Source organism: Argiope bruennichi, chromosome 4 (genome assembly GCF_947563725.1).
Source record: "Argiope bruennichi chromosome 4, qqArgBrue1.1, whole genome shotgun sequence".
Taxonomy (NCBI): Eukaryota; Metazoa; Arthropoda; class Arachnida; order Araneae; family Araneidae; genus Argiope; species Argiope bruennichi.
In genome coordinates, this window is record NC_079154.1 from 34,158,030 (window position 1) to 34,184,866 (window position 26,837).

The following is a 26,837-nucleotide window of genomic DNA, read 5'->3' on the forward strand; positions in this document are numbered from 1 at the left end:
ATTTTCCCATACATTCTAAAGTCAGTATTGACTTTAGTCAATAAATGGCAAATGATCTCTTGCCAGAAACAAGGCTGTATTTCGATACAAATTTAGATGAATAATTCTTGATGCCTGAACTATAAGTTTACTAATTTACATCTTATTGGCAATATTATTTAAGAAGTCATTTTAATTTTTACTTCATTTATCGTATAGTGCTGCAATCAAGTTTGGTTAAAAAAAAAAAAAAACTTGCTGATCTTTTTTAACAATTTTACAGAGAAAAATTTCTTGATAAAATTATTAATGTAAAAATATATATATATATATATATATATAACAAAATAAATATTTTTATCACATCTTTAGATGGTAAGTAATCTGAATGCTGAAAGAAAAACATCTTCAAATTTATCAGCAGAAAAACGTGAAACTGAAGCACGGGCATTTGTTCTTATTTTGTGTAAATCTTTTTTACCCATTTTCCACACATCTTCCATAGCATCTGCAAAGGAGTCTATGTCATCTGCTAAGAAACCAGTTTTTTTGCCATTATAATCAACAACTATATCCATCTTAGGGCCTCCAGAATTGTGGGCAATCATTACTAGACCTGCAGACATGCATTCGACGATTCCTATAAAGACATTTTTACTGAATTATTAGAAAAATAAATTGTTACATTAAAAAGTTCAAAGGTTTTTTACATAATTCTTTAATAATCCTAAACAGTAAACAATTTTTTTTTTCCATATATATCGATTAATTGACAATGAAGTTGAGTCATCTAGTTATCAATATAGTCTAAATATTAAGAATTAATTTTTTTAACATTACATTTTATATCTTTCAGTTATGAATTATTCAATATCTAGATGGGATTACAGATGACAATTTAAAAATCCATAAGACATTTGAAACGGTTACAGAATAAGAAAAGTTCTATACTGCAAGCAGATTCATGTCTCGGAATTTATAATAAAGCTTTGAAAGAAAACAAATTGTTAATTTTAAAATGAATAAGATTTAAAATTAAAATATATCTATGCTTGCTTTAATTTCTCATATACAAAGTATAGTAATAGTCAAAAACTCTAAACTCAAGATTTTAACGAATCTTCATATTTCAGTCCTTCCTGAAAATAAAAATGCATTTTTGACATTATCTTTGTCACAGACAGACAAGACTTCACTCAAAAACGCTTTGAACTAAATGCACAAATTATATGTGATATACAAATTTGTAGATTTCTATCAATTCATAAGTAAATTCTGTTCAAAAAAAATTCCAGCCGTCCAAATATACATTAACATAATTACAAAACAAAGAGAGCTAGATAATTTAATGGTAATCATTTGAAATCTATAGTGTTGATCCTATCTAACAATGCGTTAACCATCTGTTAGCTTGTACTTTCAAAAACATAAATGCAATGACTTAAATATATCAAATTTGGCAAGTAATTTTGTGCTACAAGTGCAGTTCTATGTAAAATTTTGATTTCAATCAATTATTAAAAAACATGTCTAAAATACAAATTCAATTTTCAGATACTGTTAACTGCCTCCTATGATTAATCACCAAAAAAACTTGTCAAAATAACATGACAGATTTAACAATAGAACTAAAGACTAATATTTCATAACTATTATATGTGAATGCTAACACCTTTATTAAAGAGTATGCGAGAATATTTGGGGGAAACCACGTCTGCTGGTTTTTGTATCAATTTTATTTTACTTATGATTTTGGAATCAAGATCAATTACATGTATTTTATTTTTGCATTTCATAGGATTTGATTTTTCTTCAGATCAAAACTTCATTCTGAAAAAATTTCTTTTACTCTTTGGAAATGAATTTCTATCTTCACTATCAGAATGTATCACATAAGCATTAATTCAGATTACCTATATTAAAATACTAATTTAAAGTATATTTTTAATTATAATGCTACACAATTTTTGGTGCCTGAAAAATTATTTCTGCAGAAGATCATTTGTAAAGCTGGATATTTTTTTATATTACAACAGGATTTTATAAGAAATTGTAATAAATATAAAGGAATCAAAACAACAGTATTTTCACTAAGCTGTTGGATGAGAACAACTTCTAGTTTCACTTAGGTACTTTTTTTTTTTTTTTTTTCATTTTATAATTTTGTTTTTAAGCATAAAATTAAAATTGAAATAAATTTTAAACTGAAAGGCTGAAATAGAATTATTGTATGAGAAAAAATATTCATTCTTACCAATACCAAAATGTTCATCTTTCATAGTATGAAGTGCTATGGTAGAATTCTTCATTTCTTGAATAACTTCTTGAAAAGACAAATTAACCTTGAATTCCACTTTTTCTGAAATCTTCAGTTCACAGCATAAGATTCTTAACACTTCAATCCTTTGATAATCTTCTTCGTGCCTGCAACTTCCAATAAGCACAAGAATAGGAGGATTTGTATGATTATCTAAGCTTTCAAGAAACTTATAGAATGCTCTAATTTGAAGCTCATGGTTTTTTTCTGGACGAAATTGAGCAATAGACACAATTCTTGTTTTACCATCATGTATTTCCAATGGAATGCGATTAAATTCAGGAACATCACAAGGTGGGTAAACAGTAAAAGTAAACTGGGGTTTTTTCCAAAGTTCTAGTATGTGATTCCGTGTCCATGATGAATTCACCATGATAAGATTAGCTTGTCTACCAACTAAGCCATACCAAGATGCAAAGATTTGATAATAAATAAGTTTGCATAGTGATAATATTTTATTGTTTGAAATATATTTACGATTATTTACAGCAGTCATTCTGTTCTGGACATTCTTCAGCATATCTGTACTAATAGTTGGAAAATGTACATAGGCACCCACAGGACAAGATCCCAAAAATTTAAAAATTGGAAATGTCCAAGCATATCCCATAGTGTCAATATATATATCAGGAACATATTTAAGTAAAGCTTCTAGTCCTAAAACTACTGACCCCAAGCTTTGCATAAGTAAAGTGAATATTGGATAATACTTGGCTTCAACTAAAAAACGACTTTTTAAGTATATGATATCAACATTTCGCAGAAGTTTTATATTGAAACGCACTTCAACGTTCTTTATAATGTCTATAGCTGGAACAGGGTCTCCTGAATAAATAACACAATGTGCATCTTTATACCTAAAAATATATGTATAATAATTTATTAAATTTTCAACTTTTAACTTAATTTTTATTAGATAATTTTTTAGGTTAACTTTTTTTTCCTACAAATGCCTGCAGTATAAGTACAAGAATATAATATAGCATAATACAAGAATATAATAATCTTTAATACAACCACTTTAGGATTTATGTCTTTTTATTAAAAAAAAATTAATTATTTCAACCTTATTTTTATACAAAATTATTTCCATGTCTTATATTTATAGAGGGAATAAAAATACATGTAAAATAAAAAATATAAATAGGTAATATATTAATATAGTTGTCAATTAGTATATAATTTATGAGCACAGAATTTGGAACATTACAATCCCCCCCCTCCAAACATTGTGTAACTAACCAAGCACTTTTTTAAATAGAAATTCATTAAATTCTTAGAAATGTGATTTTAAATGGAATAAATTGCATATTTTAATTTGCAAAATAATCTTTTTAATTTAATGAATTTTTTTATCCTCATATTTTTAGATTAAATAAGTCAGATGCTTTAGAATTGAAAATGAAAATAAATAAAAAATGCAGCTCTTAAGAGTATTTAAGAAACCTTGGTCTGATGACAATGTACATCGCTTGAAAATTTAGCACTGAACTTACAGCAAGATATATGATTATGATTCATATGATTTTTAATGCTGAAGAAAGAGAATATTTTGAAATTCAATATAATTATATGCTTATTATAGTATTAGGTAAAAATATGGTAATGCTTTTTTTAGATCTGCATTAATAATTCAAATGAAAATTACCTTTACTAAAAAAGAATACACTCCATTTTATTAAACAAAAATACACCTTTAAATAATATTTCTTAATGCGATTAACATCTTTCTTTGCTATTAGCTAATTTATAAGATAATTTATTTTAATAATTTGTAATATTATTAAATCCTTTTTTTACGCTACAATGGATTTGACTTATGGTCACACTTATACTTAAAATATTATCTAAATTTTATAAAATTAAATAGTAGTAGATTTATAGTATAGCCACAAATAATAGAAGTGTGTGAGTTATAAAGGTTAACATTTTCAAAAGTCAAAATTTTAAAAAATCGTATTCAAGATAGTTAGTTATAAGGTATATAATTCGCCTTCAGCCAGGTAAAAAATGTCATGTTTAAGTACTTTCGCAGAAATATATTGTATATCAACCATATCGCCACGATAATATTTAAAATAATCATGTAGACAAATTGTTTATGTAGCTAGAAATGCTATGCAAAATTTCTAAATCTATAAAATATATTATTCTATAGAAACATATAAAACAATAACTAATTAAATAGTACAGTCATAGTTTGAAGTTCAATCATCAAATCTTTAAAGCAGATGCATATTTATAATTATGGTAATAGTTATAGCAGTGCATTTTGTTTTGGAATTAAACATTGCTTTTACATAGCATCAAATTCAAAAAAAGGAATATTACTGCTTTTGAATTGCTCGTACGGCTGACCATAAGACTCTCTCGCCTCCTCCGCCGGCATTACAATAAGGGTGAAAAAAGCCAACATTTAACTCTTTATTCTTTTTTTTCGAAATTAATTTTCTTAAAGCTATATATAGTTTAATAGAAAACAATACAAGGCATACAAACAGAAAACCAATAAGTAACATATTTAAAATCATCGTCCTCTACTTTTGAATTGTCAACTTAGCAGACCAACTGATGACATCATTTTATTTTGATAATATTGTTGCCAATAGAAAGAAATATCTTCACATGTCATTATCTTCAGCTGTTGCTTGGCAGTGAAATTAAAAAATACAAATATATTTTTTTTAATTCTTTGATATTCGAATTGAGATTGCACTAAATATTTCCTTTAAAAGAGAATCAACAAATATTAACATATCTTCAGCTTGACATGAATGCTTCTTCCTATTTTTTTAAGATCTATATTTGTTTTGAATGATTACACAACATAATGTTTTTCATTTTAATGATGAATAAATGAATTTGCAAATATTAATAGCTACCTCCATCATTCTATTCTGTGATGATTATAACAGCAGTAAAACGAATTCCAAATATTTTTAGGACATGAATCATATATGAACTCTAGTACGACAATTTTGAGTTCAAACAACATTGCATCCTTTTTAAAATGAAGTGAATTGGTGTGAAACGAACAACATCGAATTTCCATTACCAGTTCGAATCCCTATTTACGAAATATGCTTTGCATTTTCACATATACTTTTGAAATCTGCTTTGATTTTTCTAGAAACAAATGTCGATAATTTAAATCAATCATTATAGCAGATCATTAATCAAGCTGATTATGTGCAATTAAAACTTTTTGTATTGATACCATATTGTAACACTTCCGAATACGTGCCTACAAGTTCAATGTTTATTACAGTTACAGAAAGATAGCACGATTAGTTATTTACGTTTGTGAACTGGCATGCAGTAACAATTCATGGACCACAATAGGAAAATAATAAATAGGTATTTTGAAATTCATTGATTGAATTAAAAATACTTTGAAAAAGTTTTCTTTTTGTTTAGATTTTGAAATATTAGCGTATTTTATTTACTTTTTTTCTTTCGTTTCATTCAATTTAAAATTTATTTTTACAAAGATAGTTTAATGTGAATATATAATGACATGTAATATGATTTTATTATTGATATCTAATATAATACTGGCTGCACACTCTTTTGTTAAAAGTTTTATTATTGAGATTGCATCTAAAAAACTATTGAGTTAAACTTATTTTTATAAAAAAATTAATTAACAGGATTTATTTTGTGAAGCAAAAAAGTAAGAACTCTGCATGAGTATGATTTTTATCATGATTCTTTAAATGACACACTGAAGATTTTAGTTTATTTCTTTTTCTGTAATAACTTTTATTTGGTCTCAAAAATGAGCTAATGCCTAATTGTTACACATGAAATGTATCAAAATTTATTTCCTTATGGTACAGTTTCAATCATATTTAGTGCATTCCTTTTAAACATTGAGTTTCTTCCTTATTTAAAAACAACATTTGTAGTAGATTGAAATTAAAATCTCCTTAAATTATAAAAAAATTTTATAAACTAAATAATAGTATCTCATATAAGTAAATAGATTCATAATTGTGTGTTAATTTTATTAATGTAGTACTTCTTATATCAAAAAGATAAATAATAAGTTCTATCATTATAAAAAATATTCATATTAATAATGTGATTTTGTTTTGAAAGGATGTTTAATAATTCAGGTAATCCACAAAACTATTAAACACTTAAATGTACATTTGTAATCATCATCAATATTTTTGGCTTATTTTTTAGGCCATTTAGTGAGGAAGAATCAATAAAGGTCTATTGCAACTATTTTTGACCCATTTATTAATTAAAGATAAAGGAAGGCAGGGATTAAACTATATGTTTTGATTACTGTCCAACTAAAAATTTGAGTTTGATTTTGTTCTGAAAAAAAAATTGACTAGAATATTATAATCTTATATTGCCATATATTTAAGGATAAAAATTATATGTATTGTATTTTTCCATATTGATTTCTATGTATTCACTAACATTTTGTATCTTGTGATACCAATAAATTTTAATTTTTTTTTCTTATAATTTTATGCTTTGTAGTCTATAAGAATTTTTATCACTTGCTTTATATCTCACTGTAATGCAATTGTTAAGAACATCATTTCTGGTGATTTAATCAGATTCCCCTTTACATTATTAAAATGTGTTAAAAACATTTGAATTTTAAAGCTATTTTTTATTGAATAGATTAGATTTTCTTTTATTATGTATGTATAAAAAGTTTTAATTCTACACTCTCATTCTATTTATCTGGAATAACCAATATTTACACAACTGGATTAGAAAATGTTGTTCAGTTCTATTTCACTTGAATAGAACTGCTTATTATGTTTTGACAAAACAAGGACATGAACACAGATGAATTAGAAAATGTTGAATTCTTTTTATCTTTAATGTGCTATCTACTGGTGTCGTCAATCTTTGTCTTGGGCTTTGTATCAAAGTTTAATGACATAAATTGCCTCAATGTTGCAAATAGTATTCTTTAAAAAAAGCATTCATCGTTTTTTTTTTATGGTAAAAAAGCAGAATAACTTATTCTCGAAATTGTATTCTGTAATATGATGTACAGATGCATGGGGGGGGGGGGGGTAAGAGAAACAATTTTTGATAAGTTTTATTCCATTTCAGTCTACTATCAATGGAAATTTAATTAAATCTTTAAAAAAGAACATTCTTATTTCCTGGCATTTATTTACTGCAAATATAAAAAGATGCCTTTATTCTGAAAAAAAAATATGCTATAACCATTATTTAAAAATGTAATATTCTGTTAAAAATACAAGTAAATAAAGAGATGATGCAAATTTTACATCAGTTGCCATGATAATAAGTTTTTATAATAAACTTAATGTTAAACTTGTCATGCAAGCTGTTTAATATCCAATCAGATTTAAAGGAGATTAAGATATCTCACCCAGAAACATTGCTGCATCAAAATATTTTAAACTGACTTTGCCTGTATTTTATTTTTAAAATTTATTCTGTATTATATAGCAGTAATATTATGCACTGAAAAAATATGTTTAATGCAAGATTATAAATCTAATAAATAAAATAATGAAAAGTATTTAAAATATTTTTTAAAGTATTAAAATTAGAAACAAAAATTTAAGTGATGTAAAAATGATTTTATGCAACAATATGCTCCAAAATTGAGGGGAAAATGTTAATTAATCATTTTTTTATTAAAAAATTTAAAATCCTTCTTTAATGAACATATAATTCACTTGAAGAACTACATGTCCAAGTTGTGTAACTTTATTCAACAGTCTGCTTTATAGTGCAGATTGAATGATTTTTAAATGTGGCATGTTAATGTGGCAAGTTTTAAATATCATTATGTTAAAATGAAGCTTATCTTTTAAATATTTTTACTTAAATAGTATTATGTAATTAATTCTTATATTGTTAGTTTAAATAATGATTTTAAAATAAATTCTTAGTGTTTATCATTCATAAAAATTAGTTGATGACTCAGACAGGTGGTTGATTAATATGAAATATTTTCCAAAGATTCTATTTCCTTTTCCAGTGTGTAAAATATAAAAAATTCTAATTAATTATTTAGCTATTCTAATTCTTCTGTATCCATATGGTGAACTTAATTTTTTTCTTCAATTTTGTAATTGTGGATTATTTTTTAATTTAAATATATTTGTAAAATAATACTTAATTTTTTAATCAATATTTTTTGATAAATTTTGTGATTTTAGAATATTAAGACTGCAATTTTAAGTCAAGAGTAACAATTTTATTAAAATTTTTCTTTTTATTTCTAGATTTTTATCTGTGGATTTTGTTTGAAGTCAGTAAAGTTATTACATGTTTTAAATATCCTGTGTGGTGTTGCAAGTTTTTTACATTGGCACGAAAATGGCAGAAGCAGCACATGTTAGTTCCTTACCTCTCCCACCTCTTCAGTATGTCAATTTATACACAGATGAAAATATTGCAAAAGGTCATGCTCCTCCTCCACCTAAGTGCAATGTTGACTCTTATTCTATGTTTGGATCTCAGTTCCACACTGATGACCCAATCATCCGGCCTCTTGAGAGTCAAGGCATCAGACGATTATACCCTCAAAACTATGATCATAAACGTGAACTAAAAAAACTTAATCATTCAATTTTAGTCAATTTCCTCGACATGCTTGACATATTAATAAGATGTCCCGATACAAGCAAGCGGGATGAAAAGAAAGAAGACATTAATTTGTTATTCATTCATACTCATCATTTGATCAATGAATTTCGACCGCATCAAGCCCGTGAAACTTTACGAGTTATGTTGGAGGTTCAGAAAAGGCAGAGGATTGAAACCACTGAGAGATTTCAGAAACAACTAGAAAAAGTTATGGAAATGTTGCAACAAACAGTTGCAAATCTTCCAGATTCTGTGGACATGGATTGTAGCATAACAATCAAGAGTGAACCAATTGACGAAGATGAAAAAATCGAAACGTCAGATGAGAAAGAAGAGCATTGTTATGGTCTTGATCGTATAATGTGCGATATTGTTGATGCTATGTGATTTTCAAATTTGAAAAAATTTTGTAAAATGGAATGAACTCTAGTATCAAAGCTGAGCATTAACAATTCATTCTGAAATATGATTAATGAACTTCTTGAAGTAAAGCTTCATATATGTGCCTTAATCATCCTATATTAAATTTAATTCTCTTTTAATCTTATTGAAAGCTCATTTGTATTGCATTTCGTATTTGTACCTGAGAGGTAACAGTTGTACTATATTTGTAGTTAAATATGCAGAATAAAATTTTCATTACATCTTCACAATGATTATATTAATGCTTAACATTTATTTCAAAAATTGGCCTATAAGTAGTTAACTTTCAAGCCATTGTTGTTATATTTTAAATTAGTAGAATAATATATTAAAATTTATTATTTGTTATGTTATATCTTAAAATATAAAGTTTGTATTGTATTATAAATTTTACAAAACTGAAAATTCTTTAGAGATTTTAAAATTTTCTCATAATTTCTAATGCAGTCCCCTCTTTCTCTCTCTCTCTCTTGAAGAACTTTCTAAATGTGTTTATTACAGAAGAAGCAGATACATTTAAAATACTTCTATTTTAAATAGTTTTGTCATGATAAATTATGTTATTCTTCTGTTGGTAGTTTTTAATCATTGTCCTAGTATGTATTATTGATTAGTATTGAATATGAGATGCTCTCTTAAATAACTTTACGCACTAGCGTATTTTAGAAAATTTGAACAATTATGATGGTAAAATAACAGTGATTTTTGGCAGACAGCAAATGGCATAACTGCTAATTATTATTTTATTCATCTTTCCCCTATGCTTTCAACCTCAGTAATTTTTGTGTCCTTGACAGAAGACATCTGACATCTCCTGTTGAAGATAATCCCCCCCCCCCCCCTTCCTCCCTTCATTTTCTTTTACAATCTTTTGATTATTGGAAATTTCTCATTAAATTAATACTAGTTAAAAAAAATTTTTGACTAATTTAACCTGTAGAGATTTAAAGAATAATACTATTATATTGAATTTCATAACACTGGGAACTCGTATCAAGAATGCTGCAGTTCAGTATTTTTCTCAGACTTATGAATTTAAGCTTACTTTGTTTCTGGAAGCTGCATCCTTCACTTCAGGGCTATTTTATTCAAAAATGGGTGATATGTAACATATAGGAAGAGTGGTTTTTTGAAATTCTGTATTTTTCATTATCGGTACTTCACTTAGTAGATCATATTATATTTCTGGCGTTGTATGTGGAAAATCGCATGATTCATTTAGATATGGAACATACTTAATGCTGAAACATTTTGGTAATGGTATAAAAAAGAAATTGATGCCATTTGCAAACAAAAAGTGGGAATGTAAATTGATGTCTACATAAGATAGCTTGCTTCAAATGAAAAAAATAATAACATATTGCATATTAGTTCAGTAATGGATAATGCTTTATTATACGAAGCATTGTTAGCAGAAACAGATGCGAAACTGATACGAAAAAAAGGCGAGGCTTACAAGCGAGGTAGTGAAACCAATTTTTTTTAAAATAATCGAGAATTAACTATTTTATTTCAGTTTATCAGAATTTACATTTAAAATTGTTTATATATAGATTGAAACTAAAATCAATAATAAAAAACAGCGAATGGTCTCATCGAAACTTTCTCGCATACTCTCGCAAACATCTTCTATAAAAAATTTATCCGCCTTTCTCACATCAAATTGTGGACCTTGAGTGGGACCACGAATTCCTTACACAGCATTGTTAAACAGTAGTTAACGAAATATAGATCTTAGGCTTGAATCAAGCCTAAAATAGTCACACGACAACAACACAACGAAAGATAGATCTATAAGGGCCGGATAGCTTGGTTGGTAGGGCGTTGGACTCGCATCCCTTAGATTGTGAGCTCGAACCCCCCCGGCCGAAGACTGTCCGTGTGTGTGGTGGCTGGCGCACGTATAAATCTGTCGTGGTCCTCCATGTCGAGAGTAATACCACTGGGGGTACTAGTTCAGAGGTGATCGTTCTCTGATTCAGGTCTAAATTACGAACTGTGCATGCATGAAGAAGTTAGCCCAGTAAAAAGGGTTGTGACGCGTCAGTGTGTGTGTGTGTGCCATCTTCATACGAACTAGAAGTCAGACTTCTGCCCTAGGGTGCTCAGGGGTCTTTACCCTCAGAAGCTACTGCGAAAAACTGCATAAAATAGTCACACGACAACAACTAAATATAGATCTTTGGCTTGAATGAAGCATGAGTCTATTAGAAAAACATGTATTTTGGTCGCCTTTTTTGCAAACAGATTGACACCAAATTTGTGGCAAAAAACTACAGTTAGTTAAATTTAGTTCAAAATTTTATAAGTATGTATAAGTATATTTTAAATGCTAAATCTGTATGCCAAAATTTATTTACTTAATACTTCGCTTTTTACAGTTATCAAGTTTACATGTAATCAAATGGAAGACAGATTTCTTGTGAATGGATTTCTTTCAAAATTGAAAAGAATTTAAAAATATGGTTGTAATCCCATTAAACAAATTTCAGTCATCTAGCTCATTTTTGAGCTATCTTTCTCATAAACAGGCATAATGTCAAAAATATATTTTTCCAACAAAAAGACATCTGAAATGTGGAGATACGTCAAAATCTCAATTCCGGATTTTTTTTTCCGATTACTTCCGATACTTTATACTTCATATGCAAGGAACTAAAAAGGATAAGAAGGAAGTCACTTCCCTTCCGAAGGCATCAATATAGGCTTTAAAAATTAAAAATCTTTTATATTTAAAATCTTAATTTCCTTCAACTGAATTTTATAAGGTCAAAGTATTGAACTCCTGGAATAAGAATTTAGACATTCCATTTCATGTCATTCATGAAGTGCAGATTTTCTTATGTAAGTAGTTCTTTTTGAAAATTTCTCATCATAATACTCAAAAATCAAATATATTGAAGTAAGCTTTTCCATCAACTTTCAGCCTTTTCCAATGCATTATTATTTAGGAATGTTAAAAATAACATTTTGTGAATCATTCGAGAACATCAAAAACGAAGGATTTAACTTTGATTTCTTTAACCTGAATCTTAAATTATATATTTTTATCATTTTTAGTGTCGTAATAAATCTTTCTTCATCGCAAATTGTACAAAAGGTAGATAAATTTATATCGCACTTATTATTTTTGTGAATGTCCATTCTAATTTTCGCTAATTATTGTTTTAAAATATGCTTTCGACAATTTTTCTGGATTGTCCTTTATGTATTTAAAGGTAAGCAGAAATATAATACATAAAGTTGATTTTTTTTAATCAACTGATTGTAATTTATATGAAGTTGTTACTTTTTTTTTCTGAGTTTCAATTCACTGTTTGATTTTTCTAAATTTATCATTAATTCAAATTTGGAAACTCTTTGATCATATGCAATTTTTTTTTTCACATTTTTGAATGAAATTCTTATCGATAAATGCACAAAAAGCATTCATACATAAATATAAATCTTCATTAAGTCGTTAATTCTTTGATATTCTCACACGAAATTGCTATTTTTTCCCCTCTTTGTACTTTAGTAATTCCGCACAACAAAATAATATATCGTTTTCTTTTAGATAATGGTTTAAAAATTAGGATTCAAATTTCATTTATAAATTTTAATCACATCCTTTAGCAAATTTTGAAATCTTTTAAAGTACTATTTACATCAATTGTCATTATTTGCTTTTATTTAAGTTTAAAATTTCATTTTTTTTATAGATGCAGGCTTTTTTTTTTTTTTTTTTTTTTTCCTACTTTAAAAAATAGATGTACTTCTGAGGGGGGATAAAGGATAAAAATTTACAAAATATCGTGATGCATGTACTGAAAAATTACAGAAGACATCATTGTCATTAATTGTCATAAAATACGTGCAAAATTATTAATTTGAGCTTTCTCAAATTATTTCTTATATTGGGTTCAATAAAATAATTTAATTTTCTTTAAAACTGATTTTCAGATTACAAAACAATGCAGGAAATCGAGAAATAATATTCTATTCTAAACGAACTGCATTACAGAGCAATGCTTAGATATATTATGCCATGTATTTAAAATAGCAAATATATCAAATATAAATATGTTCTGCCATTAAATTCGACAAAATTGTGTGAAATTAGTTATGCTTAACTTAATCTATCCATCTAGTGCTTCTTTCTAGTTATATAAAAGAAACCAATTGATTTTTTTGTATCAATTAATGTAATTAAATGTATAAAAGTATATATTTTATATGAAAAACATTAACACAATGACATTTATTTACTTTATCTCCAAATTTTATCGGGAAAAAACAAATGTATATCCTTTTGTATATGTGTGTTCAAAATGTATATGTGAAAAATACATCTTTTGAACGAAAATTGATAAACAGAGCAATGTCTTGTTTTCAAAAATCTTAGAAAAGAAGTAGAATTATTTAAAAATTTAGCTAAAAATTCAATTAACATTATGAAAATTTAGAACAAAGGAATTTCAAGTTTCATCACAGCTGATTTTTTTTTTAAATTCCTCGTATTGAGAGGGGGAGTGCATTGTATTCATACTGTTTATAAATTAATATAAAATCAATCATTCACAGCTCAGTATACAACACAGTATCAAAAAAACTTGTAGACTTTCATTTTCTATTCTAGGTTGATGTTAAAATCTTAAAGCCCATAGGAAGAAAAATTGTTCAATGTGGAAAAATAAGTAAAAACTGCTACGGATTTTAATCAATCCAAAAACCAAAGAAATAATTCCCCATATAGACATTACTCTATCAAAAGTCGAGTAGGTCTATCGTAGTGTCATCAACTTTTCTACTTCGCACAGAACATCTACTTAATTCAGGTCATAAAAGGGAAATTAAAGTTTCGTGAATGAGTGGTCGAAAAATGAAGTGACCATTTATTCTTCAAACTACAGAATATCATCAATTATTATCGAAACCGCATCATGTAATTTATTATCGTCATATCAATGTAATTTGTTTTTTTTTCACAAGAAAATGTAAAGTCGCTGTTATAAATGTCACAAATGAGTGACTACTTGAAGCGATGAGTTCATGGAAGTAATCTGTCATTTTAGTATCAGCCTTCTATTTGCCTGCCTGCTATTTGAATTCGCCTATCGTCTGACCATTATGCAGACGCCATCTATTGAAAGTATGACACAAACTTTTAAGGAAACATGATACAAATGAAATACCATTAATGAAATAGTAATGAATAGAATAATAAATTTTAATTTTTTTCTATATATATATATGTATCTAGAGGGTGTTTTCCTATTAGCGATATGTCAGATAGAATTGTTACAGTCCAACAACTTTGTTATGACATGCACGAAATATTGTCTGGCATTCAGAATATCGAAGAACATCATATAGATATCGAAAAATATCTTGTACTAATAGGGAGAGTAACTAACGAAAGCTGTAGTAGAAAATTTCATAAACATTGGTTTGTCACAGAGTAATTGGCAAAAGTTACTGTAGAAAATCTCTTGCACATTGGCAGAGTGCTTAAAAAAATATATATTATCTATATCACACTTCAATTGTAAATGTATAGCATATATTTTTTTCCCCTCCTGTAAAAGAATCTTCTCTGTTCAAAAACACTTAAATGAAAAATTATTTCTAAAATCAGTTTTAAATAAATGAAAATAGATAGAAAGCAGACATGACACAGACTTGAGATAAAAAAAAAGTTGAATTTCATTTATTCATTCATTATTATGAATCTGCCAAACACAGACACCGAGAAATATCGAATGAACAGTAAAATAAATAAGTTTATGCTAAAAGTTCTTGCGATATTAAAAAATATTATAGAGTTATGACACGAAAGAAAATTAATCGATCTAAAGCAGAGGTTCCCAAACTTTTTTATCTCGTGGACCACTTTCAAAGTTTTACTATTTTCGGTAGACCCCCTGCTGCATTTCTATTGCATTCCCAAAACTCCTAAAAAATATCACCCTAAATTGGGGGTGTTAAGAAAAAAAAGTAGCGCATTTTCTTGTGTCCTATTCATTAAAATAATACTTGTGGTTATACAAAATTATAAACATTTATTATTGCAAACAATCAACAATTGACAAAAAATCAACAATGAACTCTGAAATGTAAATCAAAAATAAAAAATAGTCATACTTTTAATGAGACGGATGTACTTGATGAATTGACAAAAAATCAACAATAAACTCTGAAATGTAAATCAAAAATAAAAAATAGTCATACTTTTAATGAGACGGATGTACTTGATGAATTGACAACAAATTATCAATATTCGGCTTCAATTTTGTAAGAAGTAACCTCAAATCTTAGCGTTCTGTGATGTTCAATCTGCTCCTTTTTTTTTTTTTTTGTTAACAGGTTGGTAACGGCACTAAAACTTCTTTCGACAAGATATGACGAGGGAAACGCTATCAAAAATTTTCTCGCAATTTCCCACAGCACAGGATATTTTTCGCGAATTTCTGCCTGCAGCCAAAATGTTTGATAGCCTTTTTTAAATTTAACCTTCAGTTCCACGTTGGTGCTGAACTCAAGTAGCTCCTCTTGTAAATACTGCATTCGCCTCTTTCGTTTCATCAAATGGGGTTATGGTCCATGGTGGTATTTCCATCGTCAGAATATCTTCAAATCTATTGTTGAATCTATGTCTATGTCTAATCTATGTCTATGAATCTCTGTATGAATATCCTCATCAAGACATTCTATCTGTGACAAGTGCGGAAACTGGGAGAATTCGCGCCGACTAATATTTTGCTTCATTAATTTCAATTTACCAAGAAAAGCCGAAATTACACCCTTTGTTTTTATTAAATAAGGCTGCCCCTTTGTAACTGCAAGTTGAAGCCATTGAATTTTATGAACAAATCTGTTAAGTACGCAATGCCCGCTTTATATTTGATCAGATTTTCTTTTAAATCTGGTTCTTTAGTTTCCAGACACTCTATCACTGATTCGAAAAGTGAGTAAAATCTCGATAAGCTTGCACCTTTCGATAACCAGCGTTCTTCAGTATATAAGAGCAGTCGTTGGAAATCTTCATCATTTTCATCGCACAATAGTTCAAATAAACGGGTATTCAAAGCATTGCTTCTTATTTTATTAACTGCGTTCATCACAAATTGAAGCGATTGGTGCAATCTCTCAAATTTGGTGAATGACACAGTGAATTGCAATTAGTCCTGGTATTATTTTTTTAAGATGGCTTATAAACCCACGATATCGCCCGAACATGGCAGGAGCTCCATCTGCTGCCACCGAAATATTGTTTGTAAATGGAATTGATTTTTCTGTAAAAAAATCACTCAGGACATTGAATATCGATTCGCCTTTAGTGTCCGACTTCAAAGTTTTTGCGAATAGCAGCTCTTCATTAATTTCTTCGTCCATAACAAATCGAACATATGCCAATAATAAGGCTTCATTACCAGGTAAACTAGACTCGTCCAACTGAATAGAAAAATGAGGGGTTTGCAGATAATTACACAAGAAGCTTTCTATATCAGAGCTCATTTCATCAACACAATTTCGGCATTCGTATTTATACTAATGTAGATTGCAAGCACAGCTCAAGTCGCATTTCATCCCTGCAGGTCTAAACAAGCATCCCGGACGAGCGGGCGCACAGGCGGCACTTTGCAAGTCTCGACACTTGTACTATTATCTATTGTTCTATTCAATTCTGTGTTTGAACTGAGTTTGGATTATTTGTGAGTACCTACCTAGAGAATGATGCTACCTGCCCATGTTGATAGGTAAATCCAAGCCAAAATTTTTGTTCTTTATTATGAAAACCAGAAAATTTTTCGTGGACCCCCACTTACAACTTGTGAACCCTTGTTTTCTTTTCACGTCTACGTGGACCCCCGTGTGGTCTCCTATGGACCCCTGGGGGTTCACCTGGAGCAGTTTGGGAACCTATGATCTAAAGAATGATAAAATTCGATTCCAAAAATATTGATATTCGCGTTTCCACTGGATAAAGGATAAATGTTTTTTTTTTGTTTGCTTGTTTATGTAATGCCAAGGATAAAATAAAATTAATGTCGAAAGAAAATATTAGCAGACTTATTAACTCATCAGTCTTTGCTACTATCCAGCATATTTAAAATGTAAATAAAAGTTGAAGTTTGCTATCGTATACATAAATAGATTTTTTTCACATTGCACTCTGATGGCTTTTCTTTTCCTGCGGTGATTTCTGCAATTCAGCATAGCGACTAGTGAAATGATATCATCGTCATTCGCCTCTGTTGATGAGATTAGTTATAAATGATTTTATTTACGAAAATTGCCTCTGTATAATATAAAATCAATAAATGAAATAGTCTATGAGTAATATTTTTATATAAGATAAATATATAATTAAGCTTGAAATCTCACTTTAAATATAAAATTGTATCAGGAATTGGCAATACTGCTTGCATTGTTTAGAGAGACGTGGGAAAATGAAACCAGAAAGTGACTGGAATGTTTTATATACAATACTCTTGAAAACAATCTAAAGCCAATTGATTTTAAATGTATAACGGCTCGTAATTTTTCACAATCAGAATTCTCATTTATACTGACGGCAATGGCACTCATTTTCGTTGTACTTACAATTATTTCATGCTGCTCAAATGTTGTTCTGCTGGAGATTTTGATGAAGTATTTACTTTTTTTAGTGTTTTTATTTTGTTATTTCTGTGCACATCTATGCTCTTGAAAAATTTAAATCAACTGTATTGAATTCATTAAATTTGTTTTCTGAAAATATTTTTAAATATTCGATCTTCCTAATAATTTTGCTATCAATGATAATTCTTTTTTTTTTTATAACTAATCAATGATATTTTATTGTTTACTATTATGATCAGTGAAACTTTTTTGAAATGTAAGAAACTTTATATTTTAAAACTTTAATATTTGATAAAATTTACGAAAATCTTACATCATGCACATCTAGATTAAATACTGTTAATGCTGGTTCAGTGCTGTAATTTTATAGATATCCAAGGCGCTTTAAAAAAATCTATATATAAATGCATGCATACAAAATCACAAATATGTCTTCAAATTTTTTAATATTAATCTCACAATGAACATTATGATTTTTATGAAAAATTTAGAAACCTTAATTATACAGCAATCTTCTCTTGTTAGTTTCTTCAAAGTAAAATTAATAAATTTACGATTTTAAAAGTTTAATTATTTATTGAAGTCCCAGTTATCTTTAGGAGTTTGCAGGTATTGCAATTAGGAAATAATCCAAATATTCAATTTTAATAAATTTATTTAATATTATAATTTGTCAAACATATTTCTTATTTATAATTATATGCTGTGAATAATAAATAAATAAAAATCTGCAATTTAAATTGTTGTGTTTTGATAAAATTTATTTTTAACATTGTGCCATATATCAATTAGCATATGCCAATTAGTGTGAAAATTTTACCTCGCACCTAGAAAATTAATGAGTCATATTTTTTTACTCAGTGAAAAATTTCAACTCGGACAGAAGTGGCAATTTTACTTATGTTAACCCAAAATTTATATATATATTAACAGATTTTTCCAACAATTTTTATTTTTATAAGATTCTTATTTCTGCACTATTATTACAAAATATTCACCATACTGTGAAGGATTCAGAATATTGAACATCATGAATCATTATTGCTGCAAATATTGTGCAATATCTTGTTATTATTATGAATTTGTCTAAATCTTGCAATCCATTTTTTCTTTCTTCTAAAATCACTTTTCAACATCGACAGTATTGAATAAAATTTAACTGATATTTGAATTATGAAATTGTTAATATATATGAATATTATTATCAAATTCTGTTACATTGAGAAGTCTGTGTAAAATAGATTATAAAATTTCAGCTTTATAAATATGAAACAAATCAACTAAAATAAAATTGTGCAACAGTTTATTTTACTTTTCTTTTTACTTTTATTTTTTCATTTATTGTTTAAAAAACTTTTTAGTATTATGGAGCAAGCAATCTTTATTGTAAAAATCATAAACCATGAATTATTATAACTGTTAAGACATGATTATTGCTTTCGTTAATAAATTTTTACACAATGCAGTTATTTTTTATACTAAAATATCACTATTGATATATTAAAATAATTTAGGCATTTAGTTGCTGTTACAATATTTTTTATACTTTTATTTAAATTATTTTTTCCTTTGTAAAATAATTTTTAATATAGTTTTAGTTCATTAGAAATTCTTGCATGTTTAAAATAAAATAATTCTACATAAATTTGAATTTTTTTTCTAGGGAGCTTCCAGGATGTGGAAATATTATTACATTTTCACAATTCCTTTTCATAGCTTTAGTAGGCTTCATTTTCACCAGTAAATTTGGATCTGTTCACCCATCTGTTCCTATTAGGTAATATTTTGTATAAAATATGCTTAATTTTTGTGGAATTTTTATTTTAGTATGCAGCTTAAAAGAAAAAAATTCTGCATTACAAGATTTAAATTAATGCTTGCAGACTAAACTTTATTATTCATAGATTGAATATATGTTACATTCAATATGATTAATTAGTTAGTATTACTAATTACTAGCTATCATTATTTATAAATGATTTACCATATTGACTATAACATTCATATTTTTAATTCTATACTTAATGTGAATTTCACTTCATCTTTATAAATTCATTTATTTATTTCAGTTATATAAATTTTTTTATTATACTCTTATTTTAGTGTAATAAATTCATTTCTTTATTGAAGATATTAAAATAAATATTATTGTTTTATCTTTGCCTTTGAGAATTAATTCCAATTAATATATATTTTTTTTAAATTTATGATAGTTATGTATTGAAGCTCCAACTATTTAATTTTATTATATATCTACTTTCTTTCAGGAACTATATACTTTTAGTAATTATGTACTTTGCTGTGAGTGTTTCTAATAACTGTGCTCTCAATTTTGATATTCCTATGCCTTTACATATGATTTTCAAATCGGTATGTAAAAATTACTTTAGTTTTGAATTACTCTCTTTTTAGTCTAATGCTGAACAAATTAACCATGCCTAAGACAGAAATGAATCGTGGATAAAATGTGGTCATAATGAAATAGAAATTTTAAATTCACATCTGATTTATTGTAATGTTAGCTAAAATATTTAACTCTAAAATAATTTAATTCTTTGTTAATCAGTTGAGTGGTTAAAAATAATGCTAAATATAAAAATTAGGTGGTTAAAATAATGTTAATAACAAAATTTTGTTCAATATTGTGTTGGGAAAATGTTTTATTTGTTTGGAGTTTCAAATTTGTAAATTTTATTAAAGCAATAAAAATACTGTTACAACATGTGCATGGAATTAAATTTTAAAACGTATTAAAATTAGAGAACATTTTTTTATTGATATGAAATGACTGTCATTAAAAAAGTATTTTTATTTTTTATATTATTATTTCATATTTTAAGATGGTGTGAAAATCATTTTTGTGAGATTTAACTTGGAAAAACACAACAAAATATGTTATTTAACTGAAATCTTAAGTTGAATAGTGATTTTTCTCTGATTTTGAAGACCACCAATTCTAAATTTCAATATATATATATATAAGATAGAAATGTTTCTAATCTGCACATTGTATCATTGTTGGTGGAATATATAAGTTAAATAATTATGTATACTTTAAACTTTCTATATTACAGGGATCTTTAGTAACCAGTATGTTATTAGGGATGCTACTACTCAAAAGAAGGTAAGTTTTAAATTGTATCTGAAGTTTTTATTTTTTGGCTTATTCTTAAAATTGTATATACAGGGTGTCTCACAAGGAATGCAGTATTAATTTTTACAGATTCGTATAGAACACATCATGATGAGTATTTTGATGTATAACATGTGGTGCCCCCAATTATAGCGTCATAGTCGAATTAAGGTGTGGAGCTTGTGTCATGAAAACTTCAAAAAATTTGGGGGAAAAAAACGAGTGAAAATCAATGTTTACTGAGAATTTTCAGTACAACAAATTTTTGAAATGTCACCATTTGAACAAATGACAAAGGTGAAGTCTAGAGTAGAAGTTCGCAACTGCTTTCTGCAAACCATCTGTTCCAATTTCCTTGCCCATGGTTTTAATTGCCATCTGTTTCAATTACTGCTCTCAAGTCATCCAATGCTGGGGGCTGTGTGAGATACACTGTGTCATTCAGATGTCCCTATAAAAAAAGTCGCATGGGTTAAGATCTGGTGAGTAAGGTGACCACTCTATACCATTGCCTGTTCACATAATGAAATTCAACGTGATCAATCTCTCATGAAAATTTTCCACTAAGAGATTGAAGTTTCGTTGAGTGCGGTGAGGTTTAGCACCATCTTACATAAACCAATAATAGCTTATCTTGTTTATGCCATGGGATGATACTGTTATTCAACACTTCAAAATATGACAATATAAAATTCATTTAAAATATGACAAGTTGACATTTTCTATAAAAAATGCTGGACCAATGACTTCTTTGGCAGATAATGCACATCAAACTGTGAGTCTAAGTGGGTGCAGTGGCCAAACTGTTGCATGATGAAGATTTTCAGTGGTCCAGAACCTCTAGATCTGTTTGCTAACATACCCTTGGAGGTGGAAATGCTCCTCGTCATTGAACCAGATCCGATTAAAATCAATTTCACCATATTCAACCTTATTAATTATCATGCCTGCACAATCAAGCCTTCTTAATTGATTAATCCAAATCAATCAATGATGATTATAAGGGCATTAAGCAGCAAAAGAATTCGATATTCACTTGCAGGCGCTCTTTTTCTCTCTCATTGATTGCCACAAATTTCCATAATCACCTAGGGAAGTTTCCATGATATGCAGTTGTCATATGTATCGTAATTTGGAATACGAACTGCCCAATTCGTTAACTAACATTCTTCATGTAATTAGACTATGACATTATATTTCGAGGACCCCTAATGTTATACATTAAAATACTCGTCTTGACGTGTTCTATCCGAATCTATAAAAATTAGATGCTGCAGACCTTGTAGGACACTCAGCAATAATAAGATATGCATAAATGTTAAAATAAAGGAATCAAAATTTTAGTTCTAAAATACCACATAAAGTAAGAAAAAACTTTTGAGAAAATCTCAAAAGAATTTTTAGAATTCCATTCAGTATTTAGACTGATAGTAGTTAAATAATGGCACACTTTTTTATTATTTTTAATAACCATATGATATTTTCAATAAAATTTTTTGATAGAATTATTCTTGTATCTCTTCAAAATTTTCAAACTAAAAATTATCAATTTTATTTGTATTGATATTTTATAAATGTTTTTAATTTGAATTAAAATCTGTAAAATTTTAAAAATTGATTTCTGGATTTTACAGTACTAGAACTTAAAATAAGGCATTTTTCTTTGTAAATTTACTTCTCATGTTTGTTTCCATTTTAATAATTTTCAGATTTAATTTATTTTTGTTACTTACTAATTGATGGCAGTTGTAATTCATTTCTTTGTATTTTATATTTATTGGGCATTTTAAATAATTTTTGTATAATAGTGGAAATTTTATAGATACTCCATTTCAAAATATATATCTGTCTTACTGGTTTCAATTGGAATTTTCATTGCTACATTTGCTTCGAAAAAAATGAAGGTAATAATATGTTCTTTTTTTTTTAAAAAAAAAAAAATCCATTCAAATATTGATATTAAATTTCTTTTTATAATTTGCTGAATTTAGGCAGACGAATTAGAATTCAAAGCTGGTGATCAGTTATGGATTGGTAAATATTTTCATAGAAATTTATTTTTAAAAATCTTTAAAGTATTTAATGTAAAACATCAATAAAGTATTTATGATTAAAATTTATTAAAAGATTTAGTTAAAGATTTTGCCTAACCAAACTAAATAATATGTTATTAATTTGATTTATGTTTGTTTAGGTATTATTTTGTTGTCATTTTCTCTACTAATGTCAGCAGGACTAGGTGTATACCAAGAAACTATATACAAACATTATGGAAAACATCCTTTGGAAATGTTATTTTATTCTGTAAGTGGTTTGCGAACTTTATCTTTTCAAAAGAAAATTGAAAAAATTACAATTTGACTATTTAAAATCATATCAATGTCTTTTATTTATATATTTCCTCTTTCATTTCTTCTGTTTCTTAGTTCTACCTGATATTTTAAATAACTATTTTGTGATAAGAATGGAATTTTTTGATTTTCAATTTTCATAGTTTTTAAAATTCTATGAATATTCTAAAATTATCTGAGGCACAGAAGATAATTAGTTTAAAGCAACAATAATTTACATATTGCAAAGCCTTTTTCTTTTTAAAAATATTTACTTGTCAAAGCATTCAAGTTATTTTCTTTACATTGGAATAGCAGATAGTGCTAGATATTGATATTTCTTTTTACCACTAATTAATTAAAAAATGCAAGAAAAATTCTTTTATGTTACATACTTATTTTCACTTATTCTAATAGGTTTATTAACCAAGACCTCATTTAATGTTTACCTAGTAAATCATGACAAAAAGAAGCTGTCAGTAATGACACAAATTTTTTATTTATTTTATCAGTTTTAAATTAGATTGTGAATGTTATTAACTTTTTATTTAAATAGTTGATTTAAACTTCCAAATAATTAGACAAATTTGTATCAGTACTTTGATCTGAATTATTGTTATGATTTTTATGCAAATTTATTTACTAATAACTATTGGTAAAATTTTTAAAAATTATGATTTTATATGTATTTATTGAATTTTCTTTTTAGCATGCTCTATCTCTTCCTGGATTTATATTGCTTGCTGGTGACATAAGTCCTTTTATTCCTTTATTGTCTAAATCTGGTAAGATGGCTTTTCTTTTATGTTGTTTAGATGTCAAAAGTTACTAGTCTCTTAGTAGACTAGTAGTTACTTGTCTCTTAAAGCAGGATAGAAATCGTTAAAATAATTAACATAATTTATAATAAAATTAGCTTTTCTGAAAAAAAAGATTATATTTTGATTTTGTAGCCTTTGCATTAAAAAATTAGCTTTTAATGTGAATAAATAGAACATTTTTACATTTAGTTATATCTCTGAAATCTTAAGAATAGTTTATCTATGAAACTTTGTATATGTATATTTATAAATACAAATTATCTGCTTTGGAATTAAATATGAAAATTGGAAAAGCCAATTTCTCAACTAATAGGGTAAAATTACTCAGATCGATCATCTTCCATATTTGAATGCTTTTGCTTCTTCACATATTAACTCATTTATTTTAAAAGCACTCTTAGGACATTTTGCTTTTGAAATATATAAATTACCAATATTTATTTGATTGCTCAATTACTTTTAAAAAAAGGTTTTAACAGGAGTTAAAAGTTATGTGGGAATCAAATCTGGTTATGTTGGATTTTTCAACTGCTAAAAATATGTAATTTTTTTTTTTTCATTATTAAAAATCGTATAGTGCAAATATATAATGAAGAATTATTATCATATGTTATTATCATACATATTATTATCATATATTTGTCTAATTTAAGTTAGAGCTTGAAATATTTCCCACTTGATTATTATCAAATTTTTGTTGAGATACTTTTAAAAGCTGAAAATATAAAGTTTAATTTTTTACTGCTATTGTTGTGTTTACTGTGTTGTATTGTTTGTAAAATAATAAATTATAAGACATTATGCACAATATTTTAATATGATGGTCCACATATGTCAATGATTTCTGCCATTTTTATTTCCTTTATATTAATAAAAAATATTCCAATTTCTTATTCTTTTTTTAAAGCTCCTGTTCAAATTTTGCCTGTGCTAACCATTCCAAAGATGTGGTTATGTCTATTGGGTAATGTTTTGACTCAGTATCCTTTATTTTAAAAAATTATTTTTAATGTATTAAGAGCAAAGGTATTTTATAAAATTTCCAAAAAAAATCATTTTCTTGGAAAAAAGCTATGTGATAATTATTAGAAATTTATATTCCGACTGTCCTTATATACTTTAAAATTTTTCTGCAAGGAAACACCTTCAGCCAATATTTTTGCCATTATATTATTTCTGTAAAAATGCAAAATTTTATAGACTACATGTTTAATTTTTGAAAGAACAATTGTTTTTATCATTTAAATGCTTTCTGTAAGTTTACAATTTTCGAGTTTAATATGTCAGAAAATGTAAACTATAAATTGTGCATTGAATGTTAACAAACCATTCCTTTTACAATATTATATGTCTACTCATTTCAAAAGATATTGGAGATTGCAGTAGTATTTAAAATTATTTGAACAAATTAAAAAAAAAAATTGTTTATTTTCTGCTTTTGAATATTTAAAAGAAATTTTTAAATATTTATTTAGAAACAATTCAAATTTAAGTTTGCTATAGAATTTAATTGGAATTTATTGAACAAATGTGAATAATTTAAATTACAGAAACTATATAGTACAACTATTTTAGATAAGCCACGAACATTACTCTTTTGTAACGAATTACAGTTTGTCTAAATTTAAAATTGTTCGAGTGTAAAACAAATTCAAAATTTTTGTTCATGGTTAATTTATGTTTTATATTAAAATTACATTTTTAGAATTACTGTTGGTAGATTAACATATACATATTAATAATTTTGAGTATATAGATTATTAATTCAAAAACTCAATAATTTCACAGGAATAATCGCATTTTGTTTTTTGGATTTGTGATAACCAGTGGATTACTCTATGGATCACATTATAAAGTTTTCTTACAGTTATTATTCACTAATTTTTTAAGAATTTTTTTTAAATTTCAGTATTATATTAATAATTATATTTCTGTGAATGCTGTTTGTTATATTCTTAACTTCATTTAGATATATTTGTGCACGGTCTGTATTTACAATTGCTTCCAAGTATTCATCATTGACAGTAACAATGGTTATCACTTGTAGGAAATTTATTTCATTGATATTTTCAATAATTTATTTTAATAATCCTTTTACTTTAGCCCATTGGTTGGGTACATTCCTTGTATTTGCAGGAACACTGTTATTTGCTGATATTGGGAGCTTTAGGTATCAAAAAAAGAAGACTCAGTGAGATTTCTATGGAATAATTGAGTGATTTTATTTATTTAAATTATTTTTACTTTTGGAATGTGTGATGCGAGAAATTCATATTTATTATGTCATGAACAAATTTTCATTAATGATTTTAAAAATACTCTTTTACTTAGAAGAATTTAGAATAGTGTATTCTTATGGCCAAACTGCCTGCTGTTTGATAATCACATGGGAAAAAAGATTTAAACATTTTTCTTCAACAGTGTTCATAATTTGGATATTCTGTGATAAATACTTTTTCCATTCAATTGGAAGTTATTGTGAAATTTGTTACTTTTATGAATAAATGATACCTATAAAAATTATGATTTTTTTAAAAAATCTAGATTTAAGCAGATTTCAGTTTATGGTATATATTTGACAACTCATTATAAACTGGTTGATTATTAACCTCAAGTGCCACTGA

At 26.9% G+C, this 26,837-nt stretch overlaps 3 protein-coding genes across 3 annotated transcripts; 2 read left to right on the plus strand and 1 right to left on the minus strand.

Annotated features, from left to right (window-relative positions):
• Positions 1-320: 320 nt before the first annotated feature.
• Positions 321-4,864, minus strand: LOC129965477 (GDP-Man:Man(3)GlcNAc(2)-PP-Dol alpha-1,2-mannosyltransferase-like). The gene is made up of 3 exons (XM_056079378.1): positions 4,628-4,864; positions 2,234-3,153; positions 321-619 (listed from the first exon to the last, which is right to left on the minus strand). The coding sequence occupies exons 1-3, from the start codon at positions 4,825-4,827 to the stop codon at positions 348-350; spliced, it is 1,392 nt and encodes a 463-aa protein (XP_055935353.1). The 5' UTR covers positions 4,828-4,864; the 3' UTR covers positions 321-347.
• Positions 4,865-5,330: 466 nt separating this feature from the next.
• Positions 5,331-9,545, plus strand: LOC129965967 (mediator of RNA polymerase II transcription subunit 7-like). The gene is made up of 2 exons (XM_056080279.1): positions 5,331-5,653; positions 8,539-9,545. The coding sequence occupies exon 2, from the start codon at positions 8,633-8,635 to the stop codon at positions 9,287-9,289; it is 657 nt and encodes a 218-aa protein (XP_055936254.1). The 5' UTR covers positions 5,331-5,653; positions 8,539-8,632; the 3' UTR covers positions 9,290-9,545.
• Positions 9,546-17,718: 8,173 nt separating this feature from the next.
• LOC129966681 (UDP-xylose and UDP-N-acetylglucosamine transporter-like) lies at positions 17,719-26,737 on the plus strand. The gene is made up of 10 exons (XM_056081196.1): positions 17,719-17,959; positions 19,593-19,706; positions 20,197-20,299; positions 21,004-21,053; positions 22,885-22,966; positions 23,054-23,096; positions 23,257-23,366; positions 24,102-24,177; positions 25,121-25,193; positions 26,183-26,737. Exons 1-10 carry the CDS (start codon positions 17,886-17,888, stop codon positions 26,406-26,408), a joined length of 951 nt encoding a protein of 316 aa, XP_055937171.1. The 5' UTR covers positions 17,719-17,885; the 3' UTR covers positions 26,409-26,737.
• The last annotated feature ends 100 nt before the right edge of the window (positions 26,738-26,837 follow it).

What these genes read in the sequence shown, in the direction of transcription:
- LOC129965477 (XM_056079378.1), bottom strand. Translation starts at nt 4,827, where the DNA reads ATGATTTTAAATATGTTACTTATTGGTTTTCTGTTTGTATGCCTTGTA. An exon ending in GTACGAGCAATTCAAAAGCA is followed by an intron (nt 3,154 to 4,627) that starts GTAATATTCCTT and finishes ATATATTTTTAG; the next exon opens with GTATAAAGATGCACATTGTG. An exon ending in AGATGAACATTTTGGTATTG is followed by an intron (nt 620 to 2,233) that starts GTAAGAATGAAT and finishes ATGTCTTTATAG; the next exon opens with GAATCGTCGAATGCATGTCT.
- LOC129965967 (XM_056080279.1), top strand. Translation starts at nt 8,633, where the DNA reads ATGGCAGAAGCAGCACATGTTAGTTCCTTACCTCTCCCACCTCTTCAG.
- LOC129966681 (XM_056081196.1), top strand. Translation starts at nt 17,886, where the DNA reads ATGGCACTCATTTTCGTTGTACTTACAATTATTTCATGCTGCTCAAAT. An exon ending in CACCCATCTGTTCCTATTAG is followed by an intron (nt 19,707 to 20,196) that starts GTAATATTTTGT and finishes ACTTTCTTTCAG; the next exon opens with GAACTATATACTTTTAGTAA. An exon ending in TACATATGATTTTCAAATCG is followed by an intron (nt 20,300 to 21,003) that starts GTATGTAAAAAT and finishes TCTATATTACAG; the next exon opens with GGATCTTTAGTAACCAGTAT.